The following is a 21,022-nucleotide window of genomic DNA, read 5'->3' on the forward strand; positions in this document are numbered from 1 at the left end:
GTGTAAAGCCCGTTTTACATCAACAATTGTCATGAAGTTATTTTACAGCAGAAATAAAAAGGCTGTGAATGTTCACCTACTACAGTATATGTTCTGTGTAAAGTGAGTGTTTGAATACGGGCCCAGGTTTACAGAAAGCATCACAGATTAAGCCTAGTCCTGGTCTAAAAAGCAAGTTCAATGGAGATTGAAAGTGCTTTATAGTCTAGGACTAGGCTTAATCTGTTTCTGATAAACCGGCCCTTTGTTAATACATGCCCTAAACTTAAATGAAAAAAATATATATATACAGTGGGGCAAAAAAGTATTTAGTCAGCCACCAATTGTGCAAGTTCTCCCACTTAAAAAGATGAGAGAGGCCTGTAATTGTCATCATAGGTTCACTTCAACTATGACAGACAAAATAAGAAAAAAAAATCCAGAAAATCACATTGTAGGATTTTTAATGAATTTATTTGCAAATTATGGTGGAAAATAAGTATTTGGTCAATAACAAAAGTTTATCTCAATACTGTTATATACCCTTTGTTGGCAATGACAGAGGTCAAACGTTTTCTGTAAGTCTTCACAAGGTTTTCACACACTGTTGCTGGTATTTTGGCCCATTCCTCCATGCAGATCTCCTCTAGAGCAGTGATGTTTTGGGGCTGTTGCTGGGCAACACGGACTTTCAACTCCCTCCAAAGATTTTCTATGGGGTTGAGATCTGGAGACTGGCTTGGCCACTCCAGGACCTTGAAATGCGTCTTACGAAGCCACTCCTTCGTTGCCCGGGCGGTGTGTTTGGGATCATTGTCATGCTGAAAGACCCAGACACGTTTCATCTTCAATGCCCTTGCTGATGGAAGGAGGTTTTCACTCAAAATCTCACGATACATGGCCCCATTCATTCTTTCCTTTACACGGATCAGTCGTCCTGGTCCCTTTGCAGAAAAACAGCCCCAAAGCATGGTGTTTCCACCCCCATGCTTCACAGTAGGTATGGTGTTATTTGGATGCAACTCAGCATTGTTTGTCCTCCAAACACGACGAGTTGAGTTTTTACCAAAAAGTTACATTTTGGTTTCATCTGACCATATGACATTCTCCCAATCTTCTTCTGGATCATCCAAATGCTCTCTAGCAAACTTCAGACGGGCCTGGACATGTACTGGCTTAAGCAGGGGGACACGTCTGGCACTGCAGGATTTGAGTCCCTGGCGGCGTAGTGTGTTACTGATGGTAGGCTTTGTTACTTTGGTCCCAGCTCTCTGCAGGTCATTCACTAGGTCCCCCCGTGTGGTTCTGGGATTTTTGCTCACCGTTCTTGTGATCATTTTGACCCCACGGGGTGAGATCTTGCGTGGAGCCCCAGGCCGAGGGAGATTATCAGTGGTCTTGTATGTCTTCCATTTCCTAATAATTGCTCCCACAGTTGATTTCTTCAAACCAAGCTGCTTACCTATTGCAGATTCAGTCTTCCCAGCCTGGTGCAGGTCTACAATTTTGTTTCTGGTCTCCTTTGACAGCTCTTTATTCTAGGCCATAGTGGAGTTTGGAGTGTGACTGTTTGAGGTTGTGGACAGGTGTCTTTTATACTGATAACAAGTTCAAACAGGTGCCATTAATACAGGTAACGAGTGGAGGACAGAGGAGCCTCTTAAAGAAGAAGTTACAGGTCTGTGAGAGCCAGAAATCTTGTTTGTTTGTAGGTGACCAAATACTTATTTTCCACCATAATTTGCAAATAAATTAATAAAAAATCCTACAATGTGATTTTCTGGATTTGTTTTCTCATTTTGTCTGTCATAGTTGAAGTGTACCTATGATGAAAATTACAGGCCTCTTATCTTTTTAAGTGGGAGAACTTGCACAATTGGTGGCTGACTAAATACTTTTTTGCCCCACTGTATTTTCAAATTCTGCTGACCTTAGTGTAGCTGCTGACTCCGAGGACAGGAAGCAGAGCGGCCAATAGGGAGAAGCCCCACCCCCCAGCCATCATGGCTACCACATGCCTCAGCCGCAGCCTTTTGTTCTTGTGCATGGCGTTAGTGATGGTGTGCCACCGCTCTAACGTTATAATGGTCAGCGTGTAGACCGACAGCTCGCTGGCGAACACCGTCAGGAACCCCGCCACACCACAGCCCGCACCCGTCTGCCAGAACGTGGCGTGGTTGTAGTATTCCTACAATAAAATACAACTTTATTATTGGATGTGGACTAGAACTCCTACAATAAAATACAACTTTATTATTTGATATGGACTAGAACTCCTACAATAAAATACAACTTTATTATTGGATATGGATTAGAACTCCTACAATAAAATACAACTTTATTATTGGATATGGATTAGAACTCCTACAATACAACTTTATTATTGGATATGGACTAGAACTCCTACAATAAAATACAACTTTATTATTGGATATAGACTAGAACTCCTACAAACAATACAACTTTAGAATTTGATATGGACTAGAACTCCTACAATACAACTTTATTATTTGATATGGATTAGAACTCCTACAATAAAATACAACTTTATTACTGGATATGGACTAGAACTCCTACAAACAATACAACTTTAGAATTTGATATGGACTAGAACTCCTACAATAAAATACAACTTTATTATTGGATATAGACTAGAACTCCTACAATACAACTTTATTATTGGATATGGACTAGAACTCCTACAATACAACTTTATTATTGGATGTGGACTAGAACTCCTACAATACAATACAACTTTATTATTGGATATGGACTAGAACTCCTACAATACAACTTTATTATTGGATGTGGACTAGAACTCCTACAATACAATACAACTTTATTATTGGATATAGACTAGAACTCCTACAATACAACTTTATTATTGGATATGGACTAGAACTCCTACAAACAATACAACTTTATTATTGGATATGGACTAGAACTCCTACAATACAACTTTATTATTGGATATGGACTAGAACTCCTACAAACAATACAACTTTATTATTGGATATGGACTAGAACTCCTACAAACAATACAACTTTATTATTGGATGTGGACTAGAACTCCTACAATAAAATACAACTTTATTATTGGATATGGATTAGAACTCCTACAATAAAATACAACTTTATTATTGGATATGGATTAGAACTCCTACAATAAAATACAACTTTATTATTGGATATGAACTAGAACTCCTACAATAAAATGCAACTGTATTTTTGGATATAGACTAGAACTCCTACAATAACATACAATACAACTTTAGTGTCCAAATAGGAAAGAGTCATTACAAAAATATAAACATTGGAAAGCAAGCATTACAGGGTCAGCCGCAGTGCAGCCCCCCTGGAGAAGTTTAGGGGTTAAGTTCTGCCTTGCTCAAGGGTTCAATGGTAGGTGGTTGGTAGTAATGTACTCAACTGAAAAGAGCAGCCCTACAGAAGCCAGTTCAGTCCCCACCTTTTCATAGCCCAACTTGAGACTTGAACCAGTGACCTTCTGATATACCTCTCTAAGCCTTTGGGCTATGTACCTTGCGTGAGTGGTAGTCCATGGCTGCAATGAGGAGGAGGTAGACCCCCATGCAGAGGTCTGCGAAGGCCAGGTTACACATCAGGAACCGAGAGACATTGAGCTTCTGGTGGCTGGTGAGCAGAATGATAAAAAATGTAAAAAATATAATCAATTACTTGAATATAAGTTGCAATTAAAGCATTGTTTTAATTATATTTTTCTTATTCAAGCAAAATTTCTTAGTAGACCACACATGGTCAGTTTACGCAAGAGGATAAGAGTTGAGCACATTCTTTCCTATAGAATTAAATCGATTACAAACCATTAATTCCAATTCAATTGGTTTGGAATCTATCCCTGACAAAGATGGTTGGCATTATCAGCACACTTGTCCAGAGACATGCAGGTCTATGACATTGACCACTCTAGTTAATCCTAAATCTATTTTCTCTCCCTTTACCTGATGATCAGTACGACCAGCACGGCCATGTTCCCGGCCACAGCGAATACAATGATGAGCCAGGTGACTGAACGGAGGAAGGAGTATCCCAGCAGATCCTCACAGGGGTTGAAGGCGTCGGACTCCGGGGTGCACTGGAAGGGTCCAGGACACAGGCTCAGCTGCAGGTCTGGGTATTGGAGGTTGATGTCGTACAGGTCTGTCACATTGTCTGCCGAGTGGTCCCTGTAGAAAAGGGGAAGACAACATGGATTTGTTCAACATTAGATGTAGGAGGTAGAGACCGCCCCCCCAAAAAGAAAATGGGCAATCAAGGGAAAAACATTACGAAAGCCTTTAACTTTCCCCTGATACATGGTGGAAATATTGTCTTACATGATTTCATCATCGTCATCGCACAGCCTTCTGAGGTTCGGAGAGAGTGCAAGGACAACTTTTTCCCTTTGGATGCATAAAGAGAAAAGGTTAGAGTAGACCCTTGAGTGTCAACCTTTTTGTGTACCTGTGATGAGCACCTATGTGCTAAAATATTACATGACATTACATTTCCTAACACTTTACCCAATACATTTAGTGTGTTCCCTCAGGCCACTACTCCACTATGTGGCGGAGGAATCAGAATTAGTTGGGTAACATAGATTAATAAGATGTTTTATTCATCTAATATGCTTATGTGAGATACTTGTCATTAGAATGTATCCTTTTGGACTATAGTGTTGGCAGTTGCACTTTTTTCTAAGCTGGGGCTCAGTCATTTGGGGCCCAGAGAGGGGAGAGGTCAGGCTTGTCGTTTACATGTCTCTGGTGCTATGCAGAATATCAGAAAGGGAAGAGGACAGGATGGAACCTTGCCTTCACATGTGAATGTATCTGTTAAACCATGTGAAGGGATGGCGTGATTAAGGGGGGAACCAATTAAGTCACTCCCCTCAGTGAGCTTGTCCAGGAGTGGGGAGAAGAGGGGGTTTACTTGAGATGGGAGTATATAGAGTTGACAATTGAGTTATGGCTTGGACGAGGTAATGTTTTGGTACTATGAAGTACCAGGAACGAGATTAGAACCTCGTTTTAGAGACCAAACTGAGAGATAATTATAGTGAATGCAATCTGGCTAAGGGATACTCCTTTCTCAAGTAAAAGGCCCTTTGTGAAGAGTTCCTAAGATCTGTGGTTCTTCATGTACAGTGAGGGAAAAAAGTATTTGATCCCCTGCTGATTTTGTACGTTTGCCCACTGACAAAAAAATGATCAGTCTATAATTTTAATGGTAGGTTTATTTGAACAGTGAGAGACAGAATTACAACTAAAAAAATATATAAATTGATTTGCATTTTAATGAGAGAAATAAGTATTTGACCCCTCTGCAAAACATGACTTAGTACTTGATGGCAAAACCCTTGTTGGCAATCAGAGGTCAGACGTTTCTTGTAGTTGGCCACCAGGTTTGCACACATCTCAGGAGGGATTTTGTCCCACTCCTCTTTGCAGATCTTCTCCAAGTCATTAAGGTTTCGAGGCTGACGTTTGGCAACTTGAACCTTCAGCTCTCTCCACAGATTTTCTATGGGATTAAGGTCTGGAGACTGGCTAGGCCACTCCAGGACCTTAATTTTCTTCTTCTTGAGCCACTCCTTTGTTGCCTTGGTCGTGTGTTTTGGGTCATTGTCATGCTGGAATACCCATCCACAACCCATTTTCAATGCCCTGGCTGAGGGAAGGAGGTTCTCACCCAAGATTTGACGGTACATGGCCCCGTCCATCGTCCCTTTGATGCGGTGAAGTTGTCATGTCCCCTTAGCAGAAAAACACCTGTATTCTCTCTCGCTGTGTGTCAACATGTACAGTACAGTATGCTCTCTCTCTGTGTGTCAACATGTACAGTACAGTATGCTGTCTCTCTCTCTCTCTGTGTCAACATGTACAGTACAATATGCTCTCTCTCTCTAAGTGTGTCAACATGTACAGTACAGTATGCTACATCCCCCAAAGCATAATGTTTCCACCTCCATGTTTGACGGTGGGGATGGTGTTCTTGGGGTCATAGGCAGCATTGCTCCTCCTCCAAACACGGCGAGTTGAGTTGATGCCAAAGAGCTCCATTTTGGTCTCATCTGACCACAACACTTTCACCCAGTTGTCCTCTGAATCATTCAGATGTTAATTGGCAAACTTCAGACGGGCATGTATATGTGCTTTCTTGAGTAGCGGGACCTTGCGGGCGCTGCATGATTTCAGTCCTTCACTGCGTAGTGTGTTACCAATTGTTTTCTTGGTGATTATGGTCCCAGCTCCCTTGAGATCATTGACAAGCTCCTCCTGTGTAGTTCTGGGCTGATTCCTCACCGTTCTCATGATCATTGCAACTCCACGAGGTGAGATCTTGCATGGAGCCCCAGGCCGAGGGAGATTGACAGTTCTTTTGTGTTTCTTCCATTTGCGAATAATCGCACCAACTGTTGTCACCTTCTCACCAAGCTGCTTGGCGATGGTCTTGTAGCCCATTCCAGCATTGTGTAGGTCTACAATCTTGTCCCTGACATCCTTGGAGAGCTCTTTGGTCTTGGCCATGGTGGAGAGTTTGGAATCTGATTGATTGATTGCTTCTGTGGACAGATGTCTTTTATACAGGTAACACGCTGAGATTAGGAGCACTCCCTTTAAGAGTGTGCTCCTAATCTCAGCTCGTTACCTGTATAAAAGACACCTGGGAGCCAGAAATCTTTCTGATTGAGTGGGGGTCAAATACTTATTTCCCTCATTAAAATGCAAATAAATGTTTGACATTTTTGACATGCGTTTTTCTGGATTTTGTTGTTATTCTGTCTCTCACTGTTCAAATAAACCTACCATTAAAATGATAGACTGATAATTTATTTGACAGTGGGCAAATGTACAAAGTCAGCAGGTGATCAAATACTTTTTCCCCTCACTGTAAGTTGAGAGGTGTATCTTTGCTATAAAATATCTCAGTTGCCATTATGTTGGGACTCTCAACAATTCATTATAGATAGTGAGTTGTTGAAAGTCAAAGGGCTATTGTAAAGCTCATATTATTAAAGATGAAGTTTAAGTATAACTCTGACTGGTGTGTGGTTTATAACTCTCCTCATTTGGTAATACAGGAAATTGCCACGACAACTATCACATACAGTTGAAATCGGAAGTTTACATACACTTAGGGTGGAGTCATTAAAACTAGTTTTTCAACCACTTCACACATTTCTTGTTAACAGACTATAGTTTTGGCAAGTCGGTTAGGACATCTACTTTGTGCATGACACAGGTACTTGTTCCAACAATTGTTAACAGACAGATTATTTCACTTATCATTCACTGTATCACAATTTCAGTGGGTCAGTAGTTTACATACACTAAGTTAACTGTGCCTTTAAACAGCTTGGGAAATTCCAGAAAATTATGACATTGCTTTAGAAGCTTCTGACAGGCTAATTGACATAATTTGAGTCAAATGGAGGTGTACCTGTGGAGGTATTTCAAGGCCTACCTTCAAACTCAGTGCCTCTTTGCTTGACATCATGGGAAAATCAAAAGAAATCAGCCAAGACCCCAGAAAAAAAATTGTAGACCTCCACAAGTCTGGTTCATCTTTGAGAGCAATTTCCAAACGCCTGAAGGTACCACATACATCTGTACAAACGATAGCACGCAAGTATAAACACCATGGGACCACGCAGCCGTCATACCGCTCAGGTAGGAGATGCGTTCTGTCTCCTAGAGAGGAACCTACTTTCGTGTGAAAAGTGCAAATCAATCCCAGAACAACAGCAAAGGCCCTTGTGAAGATGCTGGAGGAAGCAGGTACAAAAGTATCTATATTCACAGTAAAACGAGTCCTATATCAACATAACCTGATAGGCTGCTCAGAAAGGAAGAAGCCACTGCTCCAAAAACGCCCCAAAAAAAGCCACGGCATGCAACTGCACATGGGGACAAAGATCGTATTTTTTGGAAAAATGACCGCTGGTCTGATGAAACAAAAATAGAACTGTTTGGCCATAATGACCATCGTTATGTTTGGAGGAAAAAGGGGGAGGCTTGCAAGCCGAAGAACACGATCCCAACCGTGAAGCACAGGGGTGGCAGCATCATGTTGTTGGGGTGCTTTGCTGGGACTGGTGCACTTCACAAAATAGATGGCATCACAAGGCAAGAAAATTATGTTGATATATTGAAGCAACATCTCAAGATATCAGTCAGGAAGATAAAGCTTGGTCACAAAGTGAAGGTATTGGAGTGGCCATCACAAAGACCTGACCTCAATCCTATAGAAAATGTGTTGGCAGAACTGAAAAAGTGTGGGCGAGCAAGGAGGCCTACAAACCTGATTCATTTACACCAGCTCTGCCAGGAAGAATGGGCCAAAATTCACCCAACTTATTGTGGGAAGCTTGTGGAAGGCTACCCAAAACGTTTTACCCAAGTTAAACCATTTAAAGGCAATGCTACCAAATACTAAATGAGTGTATGTAAACTTCTGACCCACTGGGAATGTGACGAAATAAATAAAAGCTGAAATAAATAATTATTTCTACTATTATTCTGACATTTCACATTCTTAAAATAAAGTGGTGATCCTGACTGGCCTAAGATAGGGAATGTTTACTTGGATTAAATGTCAGGAATAGTGAAAAACTGAGTTTAAATGTATTTGGCTAAGGTGTACATAAACTTCCGACTTCCCTGTAAATACAGTACAACATCCATGTGTACGTGCGTGTCTTATCATGTGTATGTGTGTCTGAGCCTGTGTGTGTCCAGTCTCCGCTGTTCCATAAGATGTTTTTTTTAAATCAGATTCTACTGCTTGCATTAGTTACCTGATGTGGAACAGAGTTCCATGTAACCATGGCTCTATGTAGTACTATGCACCTCCCATAGTCTGTTCTTGACTTGGGGATTGTGTAGAGGCCTATGGTGGCATGTCTTGTGGGGTATGCATGGGTGTCTGAGCTGTGTGCTAGTAGTTTAGACAGATGCCTCGGTGCATTCAGCATGTCAACACTTCTTACAATAACTGTGTGGCAAAATCCTGCACGGAGCCTTCACCGTGCGCTGCCACTTTAAGAGCGCATCAGCAGTAAGGAAGGAGGAAATAAAGACAGCTCGTTCAGCTCTTTGGGGAGGGGCTCTTGGGTGGCGCGACAGTTTGATTGTGTGTGCTGTGCTGCAGAAGTTTTGTTTTCAGCGTGTGTAGTTTATAAAGTATTTAACTCAATCATCGGTGTGATCGCTACAACTGGTAGTGATAAACTCAATCCATCCTCCACTTTGAGCCATGAGAGATTTACATGTTTATTATTCATGCTAGCTCTCCGTGTACATTTAAGGGCCAGCCGTGCTGCCCAGTTCTGAACCAATTGTAATTTTTTCGAGGTCTCTCTTTGTGGCACCTGACCACACAACTGAAGAGTAGTGCAGGTGCGACAAAACTAGGGCCTGTAGGATCTGCCTTGTTGATGGTGTTGTTAAAAAGGCTTTATTATGGACAGACTTCTCCCCATCTTAGCTACTGGTGTATCAACATGTTTTGACCATGACAGTTTACACTCCAAGCAGTTTGGTCACCCCAACTTGCTAAATTTTCACATTATTTATTACAATATTTAGTTGAGGTTTAGGGTTTAGTGAATGATTTGTCCCAAATACAATGCTTTTAGTTTTAGAAATATTTATAGATGTGTACCTACTTGTCTTTGCGTCGCCAGGTGTGAAAGGCACAGCAGTGGCTGGGGTAAGTAATCTCTGCCACCTCCAGCTCTAGGAGGCTTTCTAGAGGAGGTAGAGTCTTCAGGTAGGGGGTAGAACGGGCAATCAGGACCTTTAAATGTTCCAAACCTTGACGGGGGAGTGTGTCGAGAGCTGTGGAGGAGACGTCACTGGGCAACACACACAAGATACAGGAAACACCCAAGTCAAATGTTGACACATTTTTTCCTACCTGTTACAATATAACTTTATTGTCCATAGTTACAGCGAACAATGAAAAATTATCTTCTACTCTCTTCATTTCTCAACCCCTCCCACACATCACACAGAGTAGCACAGGGTAAAGCTGCATTGCAGCACCCCTGTATGGAGAGCATGGTGTGGTTAAAGGCCTTGCTCAAAAGCCCAATGGTAGGGGATTATCATTAGGATATGAACCCAGCAGCTCTCCAGGTGCCAGATCAATTTCTCATTTTTTTCCCAAGCGCCTCGCCCGGGAATCCAGAAGGCGACCTTTCGGCTACAGGCCCAACTCCTTAGCCGCTCGGGCTACCTACCCCCAAGACCTAACACTAAACTTTCACCCTAACAAATTTTTACACTCTTTTGTTTTTAACAATGTCAAGCAGGGTGCAAACAAACAATACAACAAGACAAGACAACATACCATTACAATCTAACAAATACAGAAGGAGACCTGGCCGCCAAGTTGTGTATATACACTGAACAAAAATTAAAACGCAACATGCAACAATTTCAAAGAGATAAAGTTCATATAAGAAAATCTGTCAATTTAAATAAATTCATTAGGCCCAAACCTATGAATTTCACATGACTGGGAATACAGATATGCATCTGTTGGTCACAGTGAGCATTTGCCCACTGAATTCGGTTACGACGCAGAACTGCAGTCAGGTCAAGATCCCGGTGAGGATGATGAGCTTGCAGATGAGCTTCCCTGAGACAGTTTCTGACTGTTTGTGCAGACATTCTTTGGTTCTGCAAACCAATAGTTTCATCAGCTGTCCGGATGGCTGGTCTCAGACGATCCCCACAGGAGAAGCAGGAGGATGTGGAGGTCCTGGGTTGGCGTGGTTACACTTGGTCTGCGGTTGTGAGGCCGGTTGGACGTACTGCCAAACGATGTTAGAGGCGGCTTATGGTAGAGAAATTAACATTCAATTCTCTGGCAACAGCTCTGGCGGACATTCCTGCAGTCAGTATGCCAATTGCACACTCCCTCAACTTGAGACATCTGTGGCATTGTGTTGTGTGCCAAAACTAGACATTTTAGTGGCCTTTTATTTGACCCCAGCACAAGGTGCACCTGTGTAATGATCATGCTGTTGAATCAGCTTCTTGATATGCCACATCTGTCAGGTGGATGGATTATCTTGTCAAAGAAGAAATGCTCACTAACAGGGATGTAAACAAATTTGTTTTTTGTGCATATGGAAAATATTCGGGGATCATTTATTTCAGCTCATGAAACATGGGACCAACACTTTACATGTTGCATTTATATTTGTGTTCAGTATATCTTCAATATTAAAGCTGATCTGTTCAGGAGTTTGAGTGGTTACATTACCCCAGCGCAATCCCTCAGCTGTGTTCTCTTTGTTATCATTCAAATCAAATCAAACTTTGTCACGTGCGCCGAATACAATCGGTGTAGACCTTACAGTGAAATGCTTACTTACAGGCTCTAACCAATAGTGCAAAAAGGTATTAGGTGAACAATAGGTAGGTAAAAAAATAAAACAACAGTAAAAAGACAGGCTATATACAGTAGCGAGGCTATAAAAGTAGCGAGGCTACATACAGACAGCGGTTAGTCAGGCTGATTGAGGTAGTATGTACATGTAGATATGGTTAAAGTGACTATGCAAATATGATGAACAGAGAGTAGCAGTAGCGTAAAAGAGGGGTTGGCGGGTGGTGGGTGGGACACAATGCAGACAGCCCGGTTAGCCAATGTGCGGGAGCACTGGTTGGTCGGCCCAATTGAGGTAGTATGTACATGAATGTATAGTTAAAGTGACTATGCATATATGATAAACAGAGAGTAGCAGCAGCGTAAAAAGAGGGGTTGGGTGGGGCACACAATGCAAATAGTCCGGGTAGCCATTTGATTACCTGTTCAGGCATCTTATGGCTTGGGGGTAAAACTGTTGAGAAGCCTTTTTGTCCTAGACTTGGCACTCCGGTACGGCTTGCCATGCGGTAGTAGAGAGAACAGTCTGTGGCTGGGGTCTTTGACAATTTGTAGGGCATTCCTCTGACACCGCCTGGTGTAGAGGTCCTGGACGGCAAGCAGCTTAGCCCCAGTGATGTACTGGGCCGTACGCACTACCCTCTGTAGTGCCTTGCTGTCAGAGGCCGAGCAATTGCTGTACCAGGCAGTGATGCAACCAGTCAGGATGCTCTTGATGTTGCAGCTGTAGAATCTTTTGAGGATCTCAGGACCAATGCCAAATATTTTTAGTTTCCTGAGGGCTTTGTCGTGCCCTTTTCACGACTGTCTTGGTGTGTTTGGACCATTCTAGTTTGTTGTTGATGTGGACACCAAGGAACTTGAAGCCATCAACCTTCTCCATTACAGCCCCGTCGATGAGAATGGGGGTGTGCTCGGTCCTCCTTGTCCTGTAGTCCACAATCATCTCCTTAGTCTTGGTTACGTTGAGGGATAGGTTGTTATTCTGGCACCACCCGACCAGGTCTCTGACCTCCTCCCTATAGGCTGTCTCGTTGTTGTCGGTGATCAGGCCTACCACTGTTGTGTCGTCTCCAAACTTAATGATGGTGTTGGAGTCGTGCCTGGCCATGCAGTCGTGGGTGAACAGCAAGTACAATAGGGGACGAGCACACACCCCTGGGGGGCTCCAGTGTTGAGGATCAGCGTGGCAGATGTGTTGCTACCTACCCTCACCACCTGGGAGCGACCCGTCAGGAAGTCCAGGATCCAGTTGCAGAGGGAGATGTTTAGTCCCAACCTTAGCTTAGTGATGAGCTTTGAGGGTACTATGGTGTTGAACGCTGAGCTGTAGACAATGAATAGCATTCTCACATAAGTGTTCCTTTTGTCCAGGTGGGAAAGAGTAGTGTGGAGTGCAATATAAATTGCATCATCTGTGGTATGCAAATTGGAGTGGGTCTAGGGTTTCTGGGATAATGTTGTTGATGTGAGCCATTACCAACCTTTCAAAGCACTTCATGGCTACGGACAGGAGTGCATCGGGTCTGTAGTCATTTAGGCAGGTTTCCTTTGTGCTCTTGGGCACAGGGACTATGGGGGTCTGCTTGAAACATGTTGGTATTACAGACTCAATCAGGGACACATTGAACATGTCAGTGAAGACACCTGCCAGTTGGTCAGCACATGCCCGGAGCACACGTCCTGGTAATCCGTCTGGCCCCACAGCCTTGTGTATGTTGACCTGTTTAAAGGTCTTACTCGTCGGCTACAGAGAGCGTGATCACACAGTCATCCGGAACAGCTGATGCTCTCATGCATGCCTCAGTGTTGCTTGCCTCGAAGCGAGCATAGAAGTGATTTAGCTCGTTTGGTAGGCTCGTGTCACTGGGCAGCTTGCGGCTGTGCTTCCCTTTGTAGTCTGTAATAGTTTGCAAGCCCTGCCACATAAGACGAGCGTCAGAGCTGGTGTGGTATGATTCAATCTTAGCCCTGTATTGATCCTTTCCCTGTTTGATGGTTCGTCGCAGGGCATAGCAGGATTTCTTGTAAGCTTCCGGGTTAGAGTCCCGCACCTTGAAAGAGGCAGCTCTACCCTTTAGCTCAGTGCAAATGTTTCCTGTAATTCATGGTTTCTGGTTGGGGTATGTACGTGCAGTCACTGTGGGGACGATGTCCTCTATGCACTTATTGATAAAGTCAGTGTGTGGAGTACAGGAGATCTAGATTTCTTCCCCTCTGGTTGCACATTTAACATGTTGATAGAAATTTGGTAGAACTGATTTACGTTTCCCTGCATTAAAGTCTCCGGCCACTAGGAGCACCGCCTCTGGGTGAGTGGTTTCCTGTTTGCTTATTTCCTTATACAGCTGACTGAGTGCGGGCCTAATGCCAACATCTGTCTATGGTGGTAAATAAACTGCCACGAAAAGTATAGATGAAAACTCTCTAGGCAAGTAGTTTGGCCTGCAATCACAATATACTCTACTTCAGGGAGGCAAAATCTAGAGACTTCCTTAGATTTCGTGCACCAGCTGTTGTTTACAAATATGCACAGACGTCTTACCTTGAGTGTGCAGTTCTATCTTGCCGGTGCAGCGTATATCCCGCTAGCTGAATATCCATGTCGTCATTCAGCCACGACTCCGTGAAACATAGGATATTACAGTTTTTGATGTCCCGTTGGTAGGATATTCGTGATCATACCCTGTCTTTTTTATTGTCCAATGAATGCACGTTGGCGAGTAGTATCAACAGTAACGGAGGCTTTCCCACTCGCCTTTCCCGGGTCCTGACCAGTCATCCGGCTCTTTGTCCTCTGTACCTGCGTCGCTGCCTCTTGCAAATAACGGGGATGTTGGCCCTGTCGGGTGTTTGGAGAGTGTCCTGTCTAATCCGAGGTGAGTGATCGCTGTCCTGACATCAGAAGCTCTTTGTCTAATCCGAGGTGAGTGATCGCTGTCCTGATATCAGAAGCTCTTTGTCTAATCCGAGGTGAGTGATCGCTGTCCTGATATCAGAAGCTCTTTGTCTATTCCGAGGTGAGTGATCGCTGTCCTGATATCAGAAGCTCTTTGTCTATTCCGAGGTGAGTGATTGCTGTCCTGATATCAGAAGCTCTTTGTCTAATCCGAGGTGAGTGATCGCTGTCCTGATATCAGAAGCTCTTTGTCTAATCCGAGGTGAGTGATCGCTGTCCTGATATCAGAAGCTCTTTGTCTAATCCGAGGTGAGTGATCGCTGTCCTGATATCAGAAGCTCTTTGTCTATTCCGAGGTGAGTGATCGCTGTCCTGATATCCAGTAGCTCTTTGTCTAATCAGAGGTGAATGATCGCTGTCCTGATATCAGAAGCTCTTTGTCTAATCCGAGGTGAGTGATCGCTGTCCTGATATCCAGAAGCTCTTTGTCTAATCCGAGGTGAGTGATCACTGTCCTGATTTCCAGAAGCTCTTTGTCTAATCCGAGGTGAGTGATCGCTGTCCTGATATCCAGAAGCTCTTTGTCTAATCCGAGGTGAGTGATCGCTGTCCTGATATCCAGAAGCTCTTTGTCTAATCCGAGGTGAGTGATCACTGTCCTGATATCAGAAGGTCTTTTTTGCCGTAAGATACGGTTGCAGAAATATTATGTACAAAATAAGTTACAAATAACGCGGGAAAAAACACATAATAGCACAATTGGTTGGGCACCCGTAAAACTGATGCCATTTCTTCCGGTGAAATTTTGCGACCTGCAGATTGGCCTTTTCTGGGATCTTTTATTTCATGAAACATGGGAACAACATTTTACATGTTGCGTTTATATTTTTGTTCAGTATAGATTACCGCATGCCTTTGTCAACAAGCATCAAACTTGTTTTATTTAACTTTTTAATGAATAATAATTAAGAAACCTCTCCAATCAGGATTAGACCCACCCGTTGTGTAACACACCATAAACCACAAGGTCTCTAAGATAACAGGTCTCAGTAGTCAGATTTAGTGTCCATGTAATCTTTACATGTACTGTATAACTAATGTGTATCTTTGACATTTCCAGTTATAGATAGGAAATACTGGGACTCCATAGAGGTCAGTGTGGCAGGAAGAATCCCACCGGGCACACAAATAAAATACATTTTTATTTGTCACATGCTTCGTAAACAACAGGTGTGGACTAACAGTGAAATGCTTACTTACGTGCCCTTCCCAACAATGCAGAGTGAAAGAAGATATAAAAAATAACACATAATAATAATAAAAGTAATAATACTGTAGATACACAATGAGTTGGCTATACGATAACTTGGCTATATGCAAAGGGTACCAGTACAAAGGATACCAGTACAAAGGATACCAGTGCAAAGGATACCAGTGCAAAGGATACCAGTACAAAGGATACCAATACAAAGGATACCAGTACAAAGGATACCAGTACAAAGGATACCAGTACAAAGGATACCAGTACAAATGGTACCAGTGAGTCAAAAAAGGTTTGCTCAAAAAGGGTCAATGCAGAAAGTCCAGGTAGGTTATTTGGTTTTAACTATTTAACTAACTATTTAGCAGTCTTATGGCTTGGGGGTAGAAGCTGTTCAGGGTCCTGTTGGTTCCAGACTAGGTGCATCGGTACCGCTTGCTGTGCTGTAGCAGAGAGAACAGTCTATGACTTGGGTGGCTGGAGTCTGACAATTTTTAGGGCCTTCCTCTGACACCTCCTGGTATCGAGGTCCAGAATTGCAGGGAGCTCAGGCCCCAGTGATGTACTACAATGTACACACTACCCTCTAGCTCCTTGCAGTTTGATGCCAAGTAGTTGCCATACCAAACGGTGATACAGCCAGTCAAGATGCTCTCAACGGTGCAGCTTCAATACTTTTTGTGGATCTGAGGACACATGCCAAATCTTTTCAGCATCTTTAGGAGGAAGAGGCGGTGTCATGCCCTCTTCACGACTGTGTTGGTGTGTGTGGACCATGATAGATCCTTAGTGATGTGGACACTGAGGTATTTGAAGCTCTTGACCCGCTCCACTACAGCCCTGTTGATGTGAATGGGGCCGTGCTCAGCCCTCCGTTTCCTGTAGTCCTGGTTGAATCACGTTGTTTCCACGTCATTTCAATGAAATGATGTGGAACCAACGTGGAATAGACGTTGAATTGACATCTGTGCACAGTGGGATGATTATGTTATAGGAATGGACTGTATTGAAGGTGAATGTTACATAAGAGTTCTCTAAGGAAGTATTCACTTACAGCACAGTTGGCCCTGATGCTCCCTCAAAGGCATCTTCATGAATGTTCCTCAGATACCTGTTGTCTTTCAGAATCCTACACGAGAAAACCATCACATGATACACATAGTATTAAATCATGTTTGTCTTTATCACAATGGAAGTTATATACTTGCAATAAATGAGTGGAACATGGGTGTTTTGCTTTTGTATTCTGATGTTTGACCCTTTTGTTTTCTCTTCTCTAAAACCTAGTAGTTTTTCTATGGATGCCCGACAGATCCTCAGCTCTACTAACTAAGCTTTGTTTGTTTAGACTCATGTTTTTGTGATCACGTTTTTATTATTTTCAATTAGGTACACAAGACAGATTGGACAAGGAAACAAGTGACAAGACCGAACAAGACAAACAGTTCACAGGATTTCCTCAACCCAAATTTAGATTAGTGGTGTAAAAAAAAACAGCAGTGTTTTTACAGTCATAAGTTGATGAAAGAGAAAATATGTTTCTTTCACTCACCCCATGCATGCGTCCTACAGATATTTCCATGTTTATAATGTCCATGAATGATAACAGCCACTGCTGTCTGCTTAAAGAATGAGGAGCCTGCCAATGTGAAGCTATCATCTTTTTGGCTGTTGTTAATCCAGCCAGCCAAATACGTTGCTGTTTGACAGATAGAGTCATGTCCTCATTTAACAATAAAATAGATGGTGAACATTTCTAACCATTATGTCAATGAGACCGGATGAAACACAACCACAGAAACGTAAAACCCCTGGGCACTCACAGACCATATGAAAAAATTGCCAAGAGCCCCCTGAGGGTACAGTGAGCAATTTGAGGATTGTCTGGCTTTCACCTTGAATAGTTTGCATGGTGTGCAGTAAGTTCTATGGGCAAAATTGTAATGTATCATTTGGTGGTTGGGGTTTCTTGAGGAAAATTATATGTTGGACAAAACCCTTTTCCAATTAGTCACAGTACTACACACAGAGAGGTCTTTCTTCCACGATGCATGGGTAGGGATTGGTTTATGACAAATTTTCAGAGAATGTAATTTAGAGACAATCCCTGGCTCCCAGTGGGTGGGCTGATGACCGAAATCCATAGATTAGGGCCTAATGAATTTATTTCAATTGACCGTTTTCCTTCTATGAACTGTAACTCAGTAAAATCTTCTAAATTGTTGCATGTTGCGTTTCTATTTGTGTTCGGTATATGAATGTTTAGACTCATTGAAAGCGATTCTGGCGAGATCAAGATGTTGCAACCCACCGCCACAGCGTGGCACCCACTCAATGTTGTGTCTTCCAAGATGTTATTTTACTGGGTTTCTTTGATTAACCAAGCCTTTGACACATCTCTAATAACAGCAACCAAGGCTTAGCAAAAACCACAAGAGCAGCTCCTGTTTAGATGTTGTGTGAGTGCTTGCACGTGTTTGTGTGTTCAGGCACTTCATTGTAAGAACTGAAACTAAGCAGGAAGCGGAAGAAAAGGTTCATTGTTTGAGAGGAATTACGTACAGTTTATCCAGCTTTGTTCCGTTGAAAGCGTGCGACTTGATTTCCTTGAATCCATTTTTTATAATTTTCCTGAAAGAAACATTTTCACACATTTAATTTCAATTGGTTGTTATCAGCTTGACCGATTTACAATTGCTTACATACAGCAGTAATGGATTGAAAAACATCATTCACAAGTGCTGTCCTAAACCCTGGATTTGATGAAAATGATCATGGTTACCGCAATCAATTAGATGAGATTTAATTAAATCAGCAGTGAAACAATTCTTACATTAAACAGCCAGATGAGATCTTTTTCTCATCACTGATCTGAACACGTGGTGAGACAAAATGAAATCTAAGAAATGTATTCATTTTCTCACGAAAATTGGATATCCTATATTATGGCTGTTTGGAGTATGGCTCCAAATAATTAATAGTATTGGACTCATACTCACATGTACACACTCTCCTCTGTGATCCCTTGAAAGGCATTGGCAGGTATACTGTGGAGCTGCATGTTGTCTCCCAGCTCACTGCACACAGAAGAGAGAAGAGAAGAGCAGAGGATAGGAGAGAAGAGGATAGGAGAGAAGAGGAGAACAGAGGATAGGAGAGAAGGGGATAGGAGAGAAGAGGAGAGAAGAGGATAGGACAGAAGAGGAGAGAAGCGGATAGGAGAGAAGAGGAGAGAAGAGGATAGGACAGAAGAGGAGAGGAGTGGATAGGAGAGAAGAGAGGATATGAGAGAAGAGGATAGGACAGAAGAGGAGAGAAGCGGATAGGAGAGAAGAGGATAGGAGAGAAGAAGAGAGAAGAGGATAGGACAAAAGAGGAGCGAAGCGATAGGAGAGAAGAGAGGATAGGAGAGAAGAGAGGATAGGACAGAAGAGGAGAGAAGCGGATAGGAGAGAAGAGGATAGGACAGAAGAGGAGAGAAGCGGATAGGAGAGAAGAAAGGATAGGAGAGAAGAGAGGATAGGAGAGAAGAGGAGAGGAGGGGAGAGAAAATCAGAGAAGAGGATAGAAGAGAAGGGGAGTGAAAATAAGAGAAGGGATAGGAGAGGATAGGAGAGAAAAGAAGCGGATAGGAGTGGAGAGGAGAGGAGAGAAAAGAAGAGAAGGTTTAGGTTTAAGGTTTAATTTATTTGCAACAAAGAAAATAAGTGATAAACAACAATACAGATGAAAACAAATAAATAAAGATAAACAATGTGCAGGTTGGAAGCCAAAGGGATTACATAAAAACCACACCACAAAAAAACAACATACAATACATAAGTAAAAAAATAAAGCTTTGTTAAAACAGATAACAAAACCCACTAATCATAAATGTACAAATGAACCAATCGGCAATCACAAAAAAAACTAAAACAGTATATGCTTTGTTTAAATGTGTGTGCATGTGTAGACAGATGTGAGAGTTGGGCTATATGGAAGAGATTACTGGGTAGTTTGGTTCATCAGGCTGACCCCCAGTCTTCACTTGAAGTTATTGAGGAATGATGAGGTTTTGGCAATGTGAAGATAAGAATTCCAGAGTATGGTACCTCTGTATCTGATAGAGAATTGACTATGTGAGGTGCAGCAGTGGGGAGGGTGAAGGTTATCGCAGTGTCTTGTGTTATATAGATGGATTTCAGAATTAACCTGGAAGAATCCATTGAAGGGTTTAGGTAAATGGTCTGGGTGGTATGAGTATTTGTAAAAATTGGAGTACATTAATGTAGACAAGATATTGAGTTTCTTAAACAAAGGTGCATGTACTGGCTTAAGCAGGGGGACACCTCTGGCACTGCAGGATTTGAGTCCCTGGCGGCGTAGTGTGTTACTGATGGTAGGCTTTGTTACTTTGGTCCCAGCTCTCTGCAGGTCATTCACTAGGTCCCCCCGTGTGGTTCTGGGATTTTTGCTCACCGTTCTTGTGATCATTTTGACCCCACGGGGTGAGATCTTGCGTGGAGACCCAGATCGAGGGAGATTATCAGTGGTCTTGTATGTCTTCCATTTCCTAATAATTGCTCCCACAGTTGATTTATTCAAACCAAGCTGCTTACCTATTGCAGATTCAGTCTTCCCAGCCTGGTGCAGGTCTACAGTTTTGTTTCTGGTGTCCTTTGACAGCTCTTTGGTCTTGGCCATAGTGGAGTTTGGAGTGTGACTGTTTGAGGTTGTGGACAGGTGTCTTTTATACTGATAACAAGTTTAAACAGGTGCCATTAATACAGGTAACGAGTGGAGGACAGAGGAGCCTCTTAAAGAAGAAGTTACAGGTCTGTGAGAGCCAGAAATCTTGCTTGTTTGTAGGTGACCAAATACTTATTTTCCACCATAATTTGCAAATAAATTCATTAAAAATCCTACAATGTGATTTTCTGGATTTTTTTTCTCCTCATTTTGTCTGTCATAGTTGAAGTGTACCTATGATGAAAATTACAGGCCTCTATCATCTTTTTAAGTGGGAGAACTTGCACAATTGGTGGCTGACTGAATACTTTTTTGCCCCACTGTACCACACCATATACCACACCTCCTCGGGCCTTATTGCTTAAATATACAATGATAATATAGCTTTACCCATTTTAAGATCATATACACTCAACCCCAGTTGTATGTGACTCTACTATTCTAATTATTTTCACTGAAAAGGAACTGACCCTGGTCTTTGTGATGACATCCTGTGGCCAGGGAATGATATTTAGTATCTCTTCTCTTCTCTTTGCTTCTTTCCGCTTTTCTCGTCACTCGTCTCTCTTCTCTCCTCTCCTCTTCTCTTCTCTCCTATCCCTGCTCTCCTATCCTTTTCTCTTCTCTTTATGACATGTCTCCATAATGCTGTTCACCACTGTAGAACCTCAAGAGTGGGAAGAGTGTCCATTTTTGTTCATGAACATTTTCATTTATTTGTATTGTTGACC

At 42.5% G+C, this 21,022-nt stretch overlaps 1 protein-coding gene across 1 annotated transcript in view; it reads right to left on the reverse strand.

Moving 5' to 3' along the window:
- The window catches only part of LOC110498786 (lutropin-choriogonadotropic hormone receptor), a 37,191-nt gene that overhangs the window by 743 nt on the left and 15,426 nt on the right, over positions 1-21,022 (reverse strand). The window contains exons 6-13 of the mRNA XM_090212966.1: positions 18,563-18,640; positions 18,126-18,194; positions 16,618-16,692; positions 9,671-9,859; positions 4,338-4,403; positions 3,963-4,187; positions 3,522-3,633; positions 1,910-2,167 (exon numbers count right to left, since the gene is read on the reverse strand). Of these exons, the coding sequence (XP_090069092.1) occupies positions 1,910-2,167; positions 3,522-3,633; positions 3,963-4,187; positions 4,338-4,403; positions 9,671-9,859; positions 16,618-16,692; positions 18,126-18,194; positions 18,563-18,640 (1,072 nt within the window). The remainder of the gene's footprint in view (positions 1-1,909; positions 2,168-3,521; positions 3,634-3,962; positions 4,188-4,337; positions 4,404-9,670; positions 9,860-16,617; positions 16,693-18,125; positions 18,195-18,562; positions 18,641-21,022) is intronic.

This window comes from Oncorhynchus mykiss, chromosome 20, assembly GCF_057628025.1.
Source record: "Oncorhynchus mykiss isolate SJ-2025 chromosome 20, ASM5762802v1, whole genome shotgun sequence".
Lineage (NCBI taxonomy): Eukaryota > Metazoa > Chordata > Actinopteri > Salmoniformes > Salmonidae > Oncorhynchus > Oncorhynchus mykiss.